Raw genomic sequence first — 16,320 nt, forward strand, 5'->3', positions numbered from 1 at the left:
CCATAGAAAGATTTATGAGTCAGATGAAGGATAAGTAAGAGAATCCCAGAACAGGAAATGAAGGTACACAGATGAAAAGGATTTTCCTTATCCTTCATTTATAGCTAGCATGTGCTGGGTGAGGCAGAGGTTGGGATTTTCAGTTTCTTTTCCTTGTGAAACTGCCAAATGTAGATCTCTCTTGGAAGATAATTTCCTCCTTATGGGCTTGCAGTTTGTTCCTGGCCACATTTACCCAGAGAGTAAACAGTCACAAAGGCATTACTTTGCACAGTCTTGCATTTGACCAAACACATATGCTACTTTAATGACAAGATTCTGCTTTGTATGTCCAACCTTGGTCTTAAAGAACAATCACGTTATTCATTCCTCGGTCTTTGATTTCATCCCACACTAATCAAAGCATAAACCTCATAAAGACCCATGCTTAAGTTCTGACCTAAATGACCCCTCTGCAAGCTCTGTAGAAAACTTACCAAGCAAGCTGATATTGAAGCTCATAGAAACCAATGGAAATCACTCCATTGATTTCAGTGTTCTTTGGCTTGGGTTCTCATCACAGTCTGTGGGATTATATCCAGTTATACATAGTGCATGAGATGTGAGATGGACTGCAAAGTATCCTCAGATCTTACTGCATGCTGTGCAGTAAGGCTTTGAGCAGGAACTTGGAGTAGTCTGTCTTTACTATTCGTTATTAGAAAACCTTGTGCCAGGTATGCAGCATAATAATAGGAGTACAATCAAAAGAGTACATCACCTGTCTCCTTCATGAAGTGAAAGAGGATATTTGGGCACGGTAAGGCAAGAGTCTCTCCAGGATCTGCCTCTGGCCAGCACAATAATTTGTCCCAGGTTCTCTTGCAACCTCAGATAAAAAGTGAAATATATTTTTGAACTTAATTATATCTGAGCAAAATCAAAGATATTTTTTTCTGACTTTGATCCTCTGCCCCTTGCATTTCTTATAAAAATACATGTAGTTAATCCTCAAATTTTATTTTATAGTGAAAGATAAACACCTCCAGATGACTACTTACTCTACTTTAGTTAGACACTTTTTTCAGACGCAATGCAACAAATGACAGTGTGCTGTGGAAATGGGAGGAAGCGTGCTGCTGGAACACAGAGCTGGTTATGGTTCATGTTAAGTGGCTACCATGTTGGTAAAGGTCAACACATCTCCACTAAAAAGTATGATGTCATGATAGCACCCAGTCAGAATCACAGAATGGTTTGGGTTGGAAAGCACTTCAAAGCCCATCTAATTCAACCCCCCTGCCATGGGCAGGGACCCCTCCCACCAGCCCAGGCTGCCCCCAGCCCCATCCAGCCTGGCCTTGGGCACTGCCAGGGATGGGGCAGCCACAGCTCCTCTGGGCAGTCTGGGACAGGGCCTCACCATCCTCTGAGTGAAGTATTTCCTCCTAGCATCTAATCTAAATCTACGCTGTTTTAGTTTAAAGACATTACCCCTTGTCCTATCCCCACACCCCCTGACCAAGAGTCCCTCCCCAGCTCTCCTGCAGCTCCCTTTAGGCCCTGGCAGGCCGCTGTGAGGTCTCCCCGGAGCCTTCTCCTCTCCAGGCTGAACAACCCCAACTCCCTCAGCCTGGCTCCACAGCAGAGGTGCTCCAGCCTCTGAGTGTCTCATGGCCTCCTCTGGATTCACTCCAACTCTTTCTTGTGCTGGGGCCCAGAGCTGAGCACAGGGCTCCAGGTGGGGTCTCACAAGAGCAGAGGGGGACAGTCCCCTCCCTCGCCCTGCTGCCCACCCTGCTGTTGGTGCAGCCCAGGACACAGTTGGCTTTCCAGGCTGCCGGTGCATGTTGCTAGCTCATGTCGAGCTTCTTATCCACCAGCACCCCCAGGTCCTTCTCCTCAGACCTGCTCCCCGCCCAGTCTGTGTTTATGCTTGGGATTGACCTGGCCCTGATGTAGGACCTTGCACTTGGCCTTGCTGAACCTCATGACGTTCACACAAGCCCACCTCTCAGGCCTGCCCAGGTCCCTCTAGGGACATTTCTTCCTTTCCACACCACATAGCTTGGTGTTGTCAGCAAACATGCTAAAGGTGCACATGGTCCCACTGCCTATGTCACTGACAAAGGTGTTCAGCAGGGGAGGAAATAGGACAAAGACATAAGTTATATAGACTGTCCACATTTGAACATGAAAAAAAAATGTTGAAAAAAAGAGAATTGAAGGTATGAGAGTAGGTCGAAAAGAGCTGAGCAGAGCCCAGGAATGTTGAACAATGAGTAAAATGTTAAAACATGCGTTGGCAGCATGGCTGTATCCTGATTTTGGCAGGGTGTTGCTTCTCTGTCACTCATTTCATCTACCACTCATGGATACCTGTTGTTGCATTCCCATGCTTTTCTGACTCCTCCAGACATTCAGCCTCCTTTTTCTTCAGCTCTGTTATAAAATCACATTCTGGATGGACATTCCCAGCAACCTACAGGGAGAGGAGTTTCAGCCAATTAGGAAGAAGGTTTAGGGAAGGATCTCACAAGCATCCATGAAATCCAGCCCTACACATGCAGCTAACAAGCTGTGTTAAGGACACAGAGCATTGTCTCAGTGCTTAGCATCCAAAGAGATAAAGCTCTGCCTGCTGGCAGACAATGTCTCTGTACAAACCATGATGCTCACAGCAGGTGAACCCAGCAGAGCCCTGTCAAAGGCAGCAGAGCTGTGCTACAGTCCATCAGAGCAAATACTTAGGCAGCATAGCTGTCACAGGATGATAGCTACAGCCTAGCTCTGCCCTGGGAAGTTTATGAGATTTCACTGGTTATATTCATACTGAAGGAAATCCTTGCTAAGGCCCAGGTATGAGTGCAGGACTTAACTTGCACCCTGACTTCAGACCCTGCCAAATCTGGATCCAAGAAACTAGAGTGGTCTTGAACAGATTCCTTTTCTTGATAGTGAAGGGCATACTGCAGAGCCCACCTGCTTCTGGGCATAGACATGTCCCTGCCACCCTCCAAAGAAACATTTTGAAACTACATATGATTTTTGTAAAATTGTCTTCTGAATGAGCTCTTTGTTCTAAAAGGAGAGAATCTGATCTCTCCTTTCTGCCATCTGCCTTTCTTTACACTGGGTGGGAGACAAAACCTTCTTTGAAACAAAGTTCTGCACCAAAGCATTTGTTGTTGATTTGGTGTGATGGTGTAGATGAAAAAACTGATATCTAGAGTTTTAACATCAGGGAATGCTGCATCCCTTTGGTTGTTTTAGTCTTTATTAGACGTGTGCCTACATGGACACCATAAAAGAATTTGAAGGGATCCAGAGTAACCTTGGCCACTAAAAGACACTGTTTGCAGCAGGCTGTTACAAAACACAGTCACTGTGGGTGTCCTGACCGTAGGTGCCAGTGTGCTCTGTAGGTGTGGATATAGATATAAACACACAGATACACACAACAAAAAATAAACTCAGGATGAGAGTTGCATGGTGAACAGGTGGCTGGCATATGGCTCAGCTTTGTTTTATCCAGGGAAGATTAATATTCAGGGAATTTGGGAAATAAATAGCTCACTTTCAGGTCATTCAGAGGGCAGGTCCTATCAGTTGCAATAAGCATTGCTTCCCCTCCATGCTAATATCCTTATCGCAAGTGGATCTGCAGAACATTTGAACTGCGTATTGGCTGAAAACTCAAGGCTCTCAGCCTGCTTGTATGGACAATATTGGATACATTGCAGAGCCTTTGGTCTCCTGGGTTTTGGACCCAGGCGGTTGGAAATGGCATGTATCCACATCTGTGCACTTCAAGAAGTTGTTTTCCTTCCCATTTATTGCACTTTTAGGAGGTCGTTGTTTTCCTGCCAAACTAGCAGACAGCAGTGCCATGGATCAGTTCAAGGCAGCAGTGAAAACTCAGGCTCGATACTCAAGCTTGGCGTATGAGAGAAGGGTAACTATGAGTGAACAGGACAGAGGCCAGCTCTTGGCTTAGCGCTGGCAGGTGGACATCTGATGTGTGGGTTGTTCACTGATACCAGCCATCATCAGTAAAAACAGATACTCCAGGGAACCCCTCCTCTCCACACTATTAAGAAATGCAATGGTGGGCAGCATGACAGAAAACTGTGGTCTGTCTTGAACACCTCTGCTCATCCGATAGCTCTTCTCATGCTAACATGTATTTTATTCTTCCTTATATTCACCCTGGACAGTGAAAGTCATCTATGCTGAAAAGCTCACTACATGTCACATACAGCAGCTATTACAGAAGTAGCTTTATTAGTCGTTAGTAAAAACAGTCATCCCATTTTACTGAAAAAACCTTTCACGGCATTCTCTTGGACTGGTGAACTGCCCAGAAAAATCTCAGCACACAATAAATGTACTTGTTTGTACAGTCCTAAATTATTTCTCCTGGCAAATAAAATGACTAGATCTTGCCTGTGAAAACTGTCTTAGCTCACTGAAATGTTCATGGTGAGAACAACGAAAGTTTGGCTTATTCACCAGTCCTGAAAATCTGTTTTTTCTTTCTGTCTCCAGACTCATGAGAACACATTACCGCATGCTTCTGAAATAAAAAGGTGAGGTTGATCAAGTGCCAGCTGTTTAAATTATTACCTCTTCATCCAAGAAGTCTTGATCTTAAGCAATGCTTTCACAGTTTATACTCAAGTCAAAGGTAACTACTGCTTAAACAAACACTGAGTACAAGATCTATGACAGAAATAAAATAAACTGAAAATATTTATCCCACTCCTGGGCTGTGTTCTAGGTATATTCGTACCCTTAGAACATTGGACTACCACTATAGTTTTAAACAGCTCTGAATACTAATCTGAAACAAGGTATAGAATTAGTTTCCAAACCAAAACATCTATAGACTTACTTGCTTAATCCCTTTTTATACCTTTTACCCTTCTTACCATCTCTGGAAGCATTAAATCATGGGGTAGAGGTGTGAGCCATTCTTTCAGACAAGAATAAATGTGCATATATGTGATTCATCTCCCTTTGGTTTCTATACCTACAGAGACATCATTATCTCATCCAGCCATTTTTGGTTCCTTTCATGAAAATATACAAGAGATGACAGCATTTTTGTGCATAGATAACTGAATTACCTTATACATTTACTTTTGGATGAAATGAGCTATGGTTTAGTCTCAGATCAATAGGATTCCCCTGACTATTAAATTCACTGTTACTTACTAACTTTGGGCTTCAGCACTGAGTCAGATGAACCCCAATTACCACAGCTACTGGCATTATGCAGACTCATGCATGGATCATCACCGCAGAGCTATTTTGCTTGGTAGCTCAGATGATAATAAGCCATGTTATTGGTTTCTAGGATCCCCAAAGAAATGAAACTCCCTAAAGTTATTTAGTTTGCCATTTTGCTGGTTCACTTGTTTCAGGATTGTTTCTACAGAAGCTCCCTCTGTAGATCACAGATCACATAATCTAAGAATCACAGACTGCTTAAGTCTGGCAGGAACCTCTGGAGATCATCTAGTGCAACCCCCTGCACAACATACGGCCTACGTAGAGAAGTTTTCTCAGGGTTGCATCCAGCTGAGTTTTAAGTATCCCCAAGGATGAGGACTCCACAGCCTCTCTGGGTAGCTTTTTCCAGTGTTGTACACTGTCACAGTAAAAAGAGGCTGCTAGTATTTAAATTGAAATTTTGCTATGTCAGTTTGTACTGACTGCTTTTTGCCCTTTAACTTTATAGCATTGCCAGAGGGCCATTCAGATTACTTAGGAGCTGAGTTGTCCTCAGGAGAGATGCCTCTCTCAATCGACTGGGCATAGCTTTGAATAACTGCAATCTAATTTTAGGCTCTTCAACAAAATGTTTACCATTATAGTATGTGAGTATGGATTCTCTCACCACAGGTAGCCTCTTGTTTAGGGTAGGTGAGACAACACAGGAATCCAAACTTGGCTTGTTTCTTTTTCTGAATTCTCTAAATTAGTAGAGGAAACATGAAATAGAGGTTCTAGAAAATTTCATGGTTATTTACATGTGTCAATAATGATCACTTGACAGATGTCAAGTGATACTTCTCTGATAGACTTTAATAGGTATTTGCTTTAATAGAAGCATGCTGGTTTTGAAGACACTGCTGAATTAAGGAACATGCTCAGGAGATAATAATTTCTGATGTGGGAAGAGGAAGATGGAGATTTTAAATCAAATAATCCCTCATCGTGTGATGTCTTTTCTGAGTCAGTGACCTCCAAACACCTCTTCTATCCATTTGCAATCTGGAATCTATAACCCAGATTCTTCTCTGTAAAGTGATTAGCTGCAAGCATTTCACAAAGCTGAAATGCTTTTAAAACTGTGCTGTCACATGATGAATTGCTCACTTTTTAAAGATTCTAAAAGGTTAAAATATTAATCTAGAAAGAATTTGCAAATCCCAATGAAACTTGAATAATTTCCATTTCCCGTTTCTCAGGAGAATAAGTATCCCAGTAAGGCTTGGTTAGGGAGAAGATTCATAGTCATGCAGTGTGAAACCATACTGTATCTGAACATGCAACTTTCAAGTAAAAAATGGGATGTGCCTGATGAATTTTGATAACTGTTAGCAGAACTTGGAAGAGAAGAAAACAGAAGGAGAACAGATGGATGGCAGTTTTGGGATGTACAACCCCAAGTTCATGACAGTCTAAAGACATCAACTTTGTAGCTAGTCTTTTAGAAGACTTTTTTTTTTTTTTTTTGTCCCCACAATAACTACTGTTTGGCATTACTGATGGGCAATCTTGGGACCTCTTAAAGGACCATGATTTTCCAACTGCTTTACATTCCCAGAATATCCATGACTGTCCTTCAAGACACAGCCTATTGGATAGCAAACTAATTGGATGCAAGGCACCTCTTAAGGAGGTGTTGAAAAGTCAGCTGCATCTTCAAGTTTCCACTGGCCTGAGACAGAATAAAGGAATAATGACTTAATGCCAAAGCTAAGCTGATGTCAGTGCCTTTAATCACCCTGCCCAGCCTGCCATGGGGACTCCCACATAGGCCCAAGACCCCTTTTCAGCTAAGCCCCTGCCCCAGTGATGCTACAGGATGATGGTCACAAGGTCTACCACAGGCCTGCTCTGCCAAGCTGTGGGCTGCACTGGTGTCTCAGCCTGACCTTGGTCCAGTACTGTTCCCATTGCCCAGTAAACCTGGGCCATGTTTGACCCTGATTCCCTCACTGATCCTCATCCTGACCACCCACAGACTGCCCTGCTTCCTTGCTGGAGGTGGTGGGTTGAGTTTTGTCTGGCAAGATCCACCTCTGTGTGCCAGCTTATAACTTACAGTATAAATAGAGCTCTGTAGTGGGTTTACGTGGCAAGGTTTTGGTAGCAGGGAGCCATAGGGGTGGTTTCTGTGAGAAAGATCTAGAAGCTGCCCCATGTTTGGGAAGGGCCCCATTGTTTTCCAGATCCGAGCCAATAAGCGATGTTGTTTTGCGCCTCTGTGAGAGCATATTTAAGACAGGGAAAAAACGCTGCGCCACACAGCAGCCGGGAGAGTCAAGGGAGTGAGAGAACAGCCTTCGAGCGGAAAAAATATAAGTGCTTTTCTTGTGCTCACGTTCATATGCTAATGAAATGGGTATTTCCCCAAATCCTTTTTGAAGGGCAAAAATTAAAGGAATTGTGTAACAAGAGTCAAACTCTTTTTCTGACAGTATCATAGATAATATTTCAGGTTGCCCTCCTGAATAACTGTATCCAAAATTCTCCCTACCGATGGGGAAGACTGAAACTGCAAATGAAGTAAACGCTGATAGGTTCCAAATAGAAGATGATTTTGTAGTTGCTGCATCCCTTAGTTACAGTATTAATGAAGTTGTGGGTAAGCATAACCTCTGAAAATCAAGCAAATCTTTGCCCTTGTCATAAGGCCCCAGCTGAAAGTGCTATTAGTGCAATAAAAACAAAAACACAAACTGTACCAGATCATGCTCTAAAGAGGGGCATGAAATGCACAGATAGGAAAGAAAATTTTTTTTTCCTGTTATTCTAGTTGTGTGTTTTTTTTTTTTTCATAGCGTCATGCAAAATTTACTGCTCTGATGTTACTTCTCTGTTTTCTGTCGTATATATCAGAATGGCTCAATATTTGCATTCTTTTCACATTATAGTAAGCACCACACAAGTGATGACAGTAAAAAAAAACCCTAAGTTTATAGAAGGTGAGAGTCAGCCTCTTAAATATTTAAAACCTCTCCAAAAGTTGACTTCATCTCTTCCAAGGAAAGTATGCCATTAAGTTATACTAACAATGAAAAGAGATGTCTGCTTTTCCACCATTTGCTAGGCAAAATAACAATTGTTACTGTAAGATATGCAAATACACAATAGGAGATTTAGTTTATACATTTCTGCGTAAACATGTGGTTTTTGTTCGGTGCATAATTCCATCATAATTCCATCATAACCAGCACAACTATGTAGAAGAAGATGCTATTTCTCTTGCATAAATGGAACAGGTCCTTACAGAGACCTTCAGTGATATTATTGCCTATTAGCACTGGATCCTGATATTCCTTTTATAAGCATTTGTACTCCTCACACCACAGGGAAGCAGAGTTTGTCACACAGGTGATGCAAAGAAAACCATACCCTTGCATGACCAAAAAGTATTTTCAGTCATTTCACAGTGCTTTGTTTTTCTTGATCCATAAAAAACAGGCTGCTGTGCCATCCCTTGCAAAATGCTTAATCAGAGAACAGATGCTCTGGGTTATGATTCCCAGGAAAGAGGGAAGGATACAGCAGAAGTATAACAAAAGGAAAATGCTGAAAACATCATTAGTCTCAAAAGCAAAGCAAATATCCTTCCTCCACTTTTGACATACCTTTCCTGATATTTGTGTGATCCTGAATGCTGTTTTTCTAATCATTGCCAGAAGCTAAATATCAGCAAGACCTCTAGGCTATTTAATGGCACCAGACATTTCTAAATCTGCCATAAGTAACCGTGCTGATTCAACTCATTTCTTACCTGTAGTATCTCAGCTGCTCACATTAGATAATGTGCCACCAAAAAGGCAGATGAAATGATAACTAATAAGACTGCATATTCTGAAATTTAAGAAAACTGTCAAGACTCAGCTGCTCTGATGTGACAGCTCTACTCCAGTTTCGTCTGCTTAGTTGCTGTCTTTTATAGCCTACACACACACACACAAACAGGGCTTTTGCAGATTATGTTGTTTCTCCTTAGCCAGCATGTGGTAAGAAAGCAGCGAAGTGCACTGATACACAGATCCTACAAATTGTGTCCCTTCTGCCACTGTTCACACTTCTTGTAGCATCTTGCCTCGTTTAATTGGAATCCAAAGCAAATAAAGAGAAAAGCACCCATTCAAAGAAATAAAGCTCTATCCAACCATCTGCTCCAAGTAGAAAACAAACAATTATTGAAAAACAATGATGTAAAAGCTAATTTCATGCAATTACTCACAAGCACTGCAAGAGTCAAGGTATACAGGACACAGTGGTATAACATGCCAGAGTCCATGTTCCAAAGAAAGAGTTAGAATTCACTTCTTTAGCCTTCCTTAGCATCTTTCACCTTCTTTTTCACTTCCCTTTCTCCCATCAGTTGCTGATCTGAAGCATTTATCTTTTTGCACAGAAGTGACGTAACAGTACAGTGAAGTGGGAAATAAATATTAACAACTCTCTATCTAAACTGTTTAACCCGCTTTCTACATTTTTTTTTCTTTATGTTTCTGCATGTGCAAAGGCTGTAATGGATTATTTGACTGATTGTTTCCAAGATTAAGGGAATTCCTGTATGTCCTGGAGAGACATTTCTTTGTCTTCTCTGTAACACAAAAATATTTTAAAAGGGATGAACAGTTCCAAGTATTGCTAATACTGCATTATAAGAGCATGGTTCACATAACTGAAACCCTTTCCTAACAGCTATTGTTAATACCAATTTATTCTAAGAAAACATGCTTCTTTCTGTAGCTTCAGTGTATCTGAGTGTGGGCATGTTTATATGGCATATAGTAATCATGGTCCTACATTTTAAAATACAAGGTCAAAATCTACTCACAAGCATGTTATGCTGGATACATTTTGTATGTTGATTTGAAGGTAAAAATCACAAGGACTTCATCTCACTTTGTTTCAGACTTTTGAAATTTCAGTGCCTAAATCTGAACCGATAGTCCTCTGTGTTCAGAACACATAAACATATACACTCAGTTCATTCATCTCATCCAAACATGATCTTTAAGACAGATAAGATGAATGCCGTTCCAGAAACACCCATTTTGCTTTACTGACAAAAAAAGGCAGTTTCACTTGGTGCTACATGTGTAACATCTAGATGCCATCAAGTCTGATGTATTCTAGCCATCTGGTGTATATATTAAATTTTGTCTGTCAGTACATACTGTCCTGAAGGACACCAAATTCCATATCAACATTAAGGAAATGTTAATATGGCAAAAGAAGAAGCACAAGATATGAAATACCTTTAGAATGTTGATCTCTGCTCTTCTCTCTCCATATCATCCCATTCCTCATAGTCCTTAACCCCAGCTCCATCTTCCCACAGTGGTCTATACTACATGTCTGCTTTCACCTCTAACTCTGCTTTTTCTCCATCTTCTCTATCTTCTGCAGTTTGTCTGCGCAGCTTGGGTAGGAGAATGGCAAGACCTAGGAAAGGAGCTGCCCAGCTCCTAGAGCCACCACAGTCATAAAGAACACCTAAAGTTGTGCTTATGTGCAGCTGAACTACACTTGGAAACATCTGTGGTGATGAAGCAGTCAGGGTTTGGTTGCAAGTTGGAGCTGCATGAGAGGTGAGCCTGTGCAGTGCAGAAAGTATCTTCGGAGAGATGAAGTTGGCAAGCTTTACTTTTACAAAAAAACAAAATTAGAGCTGTGTTATTGCCAACTTTCTTCATCTTGTTCCAGAGGATGAAGCTCTAGACTTTGTAAATGAACACCCATAAGTGCTCTTTGTCATTGTCAAATTCCTATATTTTTCCTAATCTCATTTCAGAAGCTACAAAATCTGGAGAGCCGAAAGATTTCCCTGCAGAGGAATAACATGAAAAAATAAAAAATAAAAATAAAAAATCAACCCCTAGTGTTACATTTACTTTTTCATCCAGCAAGGCTATGAAAAAAGTTGGTAAGAGAACTTTAACCTACAGAGTCTTAATTCACCATGGAACATGATTTCAAAATAATATCACAGAATCACAGAATCACAGAATTTCTAGGTTGGAAGAGACCTCAAGATCATCGAGTCCAACCTCTGACCAATATGGCCAATATGGCAACAATATTAAATTCCTACCAGTATTTTACTGATTACCTCAAATTACTATTTGAGGAGGTAGATGACTGAATATTTGCCCTACTCAAAGTGCTATCAGCAATAAGACTAGAACAGGGAGTTTTAGCAGTCTTACCAATATTTAATATTGTTGTATTACTTGAAAATCTTGTAAAACTGTAGCAATGGGTGCTGTCATCACAAGCTCATGCCAGTAGAGGCTGTGTTATAGCCTCTTCTTTCCTCTTCTCATTCCCGCTCCTTTGTTCTCTACAGAGATTCCAGACTAAAGGAAAATCCTTGGCTGAGCATCCGTCAGGCTTCCTGTAATATGTGCTGTTAAGACCAATGGACTTCATATTCAGACTATATCACAAATGGTCTAGGGATAGTGTGTCCTACAGTCATGTCAACCAGTGTTTGAATCAGAATCATAAACTTATTCATATGAATTACACCTCAACATTTCACAGGGATGCGCTTTTTTTTTATTAGGAAAAAAAAAAAAAAAAGAGTTGCTTATGAGTAAGCTTTTGGTGTACATATCAGAAATTTCCATTTCAGCCACAACATTTGAAGTGTTTATTCAGTACTGTTGAAGTCATGCCTAAAAATAAGACAGAAGACATTGCTTACCACTTTTCCAAGGCACCAGAGCATGTAAGAGAGTCCTATGTAAGACATCTGAAAAGTCTTACGTTTTTTAGGGTCAGGGAGCACTGATACAGAGGGATCTTGCTCACTCTGAAATTCACTATATTGAAATACTCGTGACCATGGTTCATTTTGGAAAACCCTGCTTTTCTGATTTTTTAACATTATTTTGCCAATCTGCAGCACAGACATTCCATTAAAATGAGTTCCTTCCTACTGTCGCTGTTCTGTGCAAATTTGCAGCTGTTTGTGATTAAGAAGGACTTGTCTAAGAAAGATGGACTTATGTGTCCTTTTTTCCTTAAAAAAAAAAGACTATTTTGTCATTAAAAAAAAAAAAAAGTTTCCTCAATAACTTGCAGAACTTGAGCTTCTTCATTTCACCATAAAAGCACATCTGAAGGACTAGTATGCCACAAGCACAGACAAAAGTTATCACTTCCTACCAGCTCTATCAAAGCTTTTCACTCTGGAATATCACCACCCCTGCAAGTCCACTCCCACACTTCTCCTGAGCAGAGACAACTATTTGATGCATCAGTAATTCCTAAATCTTTTCTCCCCGTGTTGTTCTGACTTCCATGATCAACGTACTCCCTGGTGCATGATGCTTCTCTGCCAAGTTCTTTCTAGTTGTGGCAGATTGCCTTTAGGATGGCAGAGCTGCAACGGAGAGATTGAATATGCAGCAAAAGAAATATGCTTCTCCCCACGGGATCTCCAAAGGTGAAAGCCTGACATTTTCACAGATCTTTCAAGGATTGTCTTGCTGCTCTTTGTGGAATGGCTTTAGGCCAGCTTGTGCTACCAACTCACTTAGTTTGTAAGCTGCCAGCTGCTTACATAGCAGCTTGTTGCCTGCTCCCAGCCTTCCTACCAGTTCTGCACTCTTCTCCCTACACATAGAACAGCACCCCCAAATGGTTCTAAAACCTTTTTTTTTTCCTCCCATTTTTTCTCTCTCTGAATGATCATCTCTAATACTGAGACCACAAGGAGATTTACACAGAGATCAGTCCAATGCAGATAAAATGCAGCTATGTATTTAGAATTCAGCATTGAGAAAAAAGCTACAATTAACATTTTGCCCTGAAATTGTTAATCCCATCAGCATGGCCAAAACTAAGTGGATATGAACTCAGGGCTACTTTTGTGGTCTACCAAGGTCGGATCCATGGGCAGATACCATCATGATGAAGCCCGTAATACTACTGAAAGTCTATGGCAAATCTCCTGTGGAATAAATGGGAATTTTCTGTCTCTAAGGTTGTCTTTCCAGAGGCTCTTATTGCCATGACGATTCTTTAAAACTATCAAAATTTAGAGGAAAGGTGTGGGAGGGGAGGGGGGGAGGAAAGTTGGGTCTAAGTCATTTAACCACAGCTCCAAGAATAGGCAATTTTGTTGTGCAGACGTGACAGATGAATGTTTAGTTTCTAGAAAAAAAAAAAAAAAAAAAAAAAAAAAAAAAAAAAAAAGAATGCTTGAAACAGGGCAACACAATCCAGACCTTCAAAAAGTTTTAGAAATAGAGCTTTGAATTATCGTTTAAATACTGAAGAACAAAAATATGTAAAGTCATATTTATGCAGGGAAATTAATTTTTCTTTCCAACACAGTGTAAAAGGATGATTATTTTACTTGCATTTTGTACACAATGAACTCATGGATTTCAATAAAAGCTGTTTCAACATAATGCAAAATGTAGAGCATTAACTCATCATCATGTTAAATAAAGTTAAATCTGTTTAAGCATCTGTATACTAGGAGTTTGCACCAGCATGCTTGATTGATTTTGTTTCCACTGGGATAAATTTTTTAGCTTGGCAGTAACGCTGTGGCACAGTTATTTGACCACAGTGCTAGCTTCAGCACTTCTTTCGTTTTCCCTTTCAACTTTCTTTGGGCTGCTTACTCCCCACCAGAGCTATTTGTGGGCATAGTGGGGAACTGGAGCAGGATCCAGACTAGAAATAAACATTTTTTGCCCCAGAAGAATCAGTTCCCCATCCACATCACCGTGTGTTGTAAATGCTGTCAGTGTAACAGAGCAGGCAGCCTTTGGAAGAGGAGCCAGGGCCAGTTCTGGGAGAGAGCAGGCGCCACTGAAACAAACCTGAAACCATATCTTGCGGCTACCTAGGAAACATCAGGTGATGTTTTCAGACACACACCTTGTCATTTGAGTGCTGTATTTAAAACCTGTCTTAAGGCAGGGAAAAAAAAAAAAAAAAAAAAGTTTTTACATGCAGAAATAGGAGATAAACTCATGCACACGATCTGTGTGAATGATCAAAATAGACTACTTAGCTTTTAAAATGGCAATCTACTATGGAGAACTATAGGTTGAAGCAGATGCATCATGTACATTTATTGCCTTTGTCTTTGGTACACTGCAAGGTTAAGTCAGTGACATTTGACTTAACTTTACATGTTAAAAAGTTTCCTTCCATATGCTTGTTAAGAAAAGTCAAGGCTACAGTTCAGTGGTAGGGCTGTTAGTTTTTATATGATAATATAATGAGAAGGTTTTTATTCTGCCGGATAATCTACAAAAGTCTTTATCAGTTACAACACAATTCATAAAACTTATATGATATTAGACACTTACAAAAATACAAAGAGCTTGAAAAAGTTATATATGTGTGTATGTGTTTGGTTTTTTTTATAGTGCAAATAGAAATTTTGGAGGAAGGAAGTTTTCTATTTCAGAGGGAAAAAAAAAATCAAATTAAAAAAGAAAAAAAAACAAGCTGAAAAGAAAATGTTTGGGTTTTGTTTGTTTGTTTATTTTTGTTACCAAAAATACTGGAATATAACTGTAAATCAAAACTTTATAACATCAGATTTTCTTTCCAAGAATAAGAAAAAAGTACATATTTATCAGCTATGATGAGTTTATTTCATATTTTGAGATGGGAACACCATTCTCCTCTGTAAAATCTTTGAACGATTACTTGTTTGACTTCTCCATTGATTAACTATTGTCTAAAGTCCACCACTGACTGTCTATTGTGCCACAAAAAAAAATAACAAAAGTATTATTTTAAATTTTAACAAAAGTATTTATTAATCAAATAATCAATAAAATTGTCTCTAAAACATTACTCTATTTCTTATGAGTTCTACAGAAGATTTCAAAATTTCAAGTATAGAGTATCAGAATTTTTGTGTCCTTATTTTTTTACTAGTTTCTCCTGTTCTCTTTTATTTGGGCTTTACATCAATAGATGAATGTAATAAACACTCATTTCCAAATCTAGTTGTTATCTGGAATCAATAACAGAATCTTTGAAATTTTTCAGTTGAGGATATTCAATTTAATTTTTAAAAGAAAAGTTGTCTCAGATGAACAGAATGTTCATTATGTTCATCTTTAACAAAAAAAAAAAAAATCCAGACAGAGAGAAACATTAGTATTATATTGTCCAAAATTACTCTCTCTTTTGGTTCTCATTTAATCAATTGTTCATGGAGAACCTGCAAGATCTAAAAATGGTCCTTGCTTGATTCATCGCCCATTATTATTACAGAGAAAGAAAGTAATCCGTTTTCTAAATGAGTATTTTGGGGGTGTAATTTAACAGAAAACTGCAAAATGCAATACTGGGCTGTAGAAAATCAGGTACACAAACACAACGGATGAAGTTGTTTAAAGAGCAGCTCTACAGGAAAGCATCTGAGGGTCAAGGTGGATAAAAGGGTAAGTAAATGATGTCATTGATGCTATGGGACAGAAAGGCAAAATTATTGGGTGTATAAATAAGGGTATCAATTACTACATGTATAAAACAATGCTTCATACTGGTGGGCAGTCAAATGGCTAGAACAAGAGGACTGGTCAATGTTTAGGGCTGTTTCTGAAGTGCCATTCAAGAAAGACTTTGATGTGCTGGAAAGAATCTAGAGCAAAGCGAAGTGTTCAAGGAGAGGCCAGGAAACAGCAGCATAACTGCAATATGGTTTTGCCAAAAGAAGAGAAGATGAAGGGGACACATGAAAAGTTTTGCATTATAAAAAGACCTTTTGAAATGCAACAGGAATAATTTTGCCCATGTCAAACAGGACAAAAAGAAACCCACTAAAGCTACCATAGGAAAGCTGTGGATGGGATGTCTGCAAAAAATATTTCTTACAGTAAAATCAGTAAAGCCTTTGATAAACCACAGGAAGCAAATGTGGACTCTCCATCTTTTAAGGTCTTTAGAAAAGTGTCCAAAAAACACCCATGGGAGTGATGACTGAGACTGCCTTGGAGCCGGAAAGTGGATTGGTTAATGTCTTGAAATCTCTTCAAGCCATGTTGCCCTATGCTTTGAAGGACTTCCAGCAGTCAAAGGCGATTGATCCTC

The 16,320-nt window shown here is 39.8% G+C and overlaps 1 protein-coding gene across 3 annotated transcripts in view; it reads right to left on the minus strand.

The window, feature by feature from the left end:
• GHRHR (growth hormone releasing hormone receptor) overlaps positions 1 to 16,320 on the minus strand; it is a 42,607-nt gene that overhangs the window by 16,059 nt on the left and 10,228 nt on the right. The window contains exons 1-3 of one of the 3 annotated variants that reach the window (XM_032182576.1): positions 9,473 to 9,517; positions 2,359 to 2,461; positions 761 to 868 (exon numbers count right to left, since the gene is read on the minus strand). In XM_032182576.1, the coding sequence (XP_032038467.1) occupies positions 761 to 868; positions 2,359 to 2,461; positions 9,473 to 9,517 (256 nt within the window). Of the gene's footprint in view, positions 1 to 760; positions 869 to 2,358; positions 2,462 to 9,472; positions 9,518 to 16,320 lie in introns of those variants that run through there. The other 2 variants (XM_032182575.1, XM_032182577.1) reach the window with 2 other exon arrangements.

Source organism: Aythya fuligula, chromosome 2, assembly GCF_009819795.1.
Source record: "Aythya fuligula isolate bAytFul2 chromosome 2, bAytFul2.pri, whole genome shotgun sequence".
NCBI lineage: Eukaryota > Metazoa > Chordata > Aves > Anseriformes > Anatidae > Aythya > Aythya fuligula.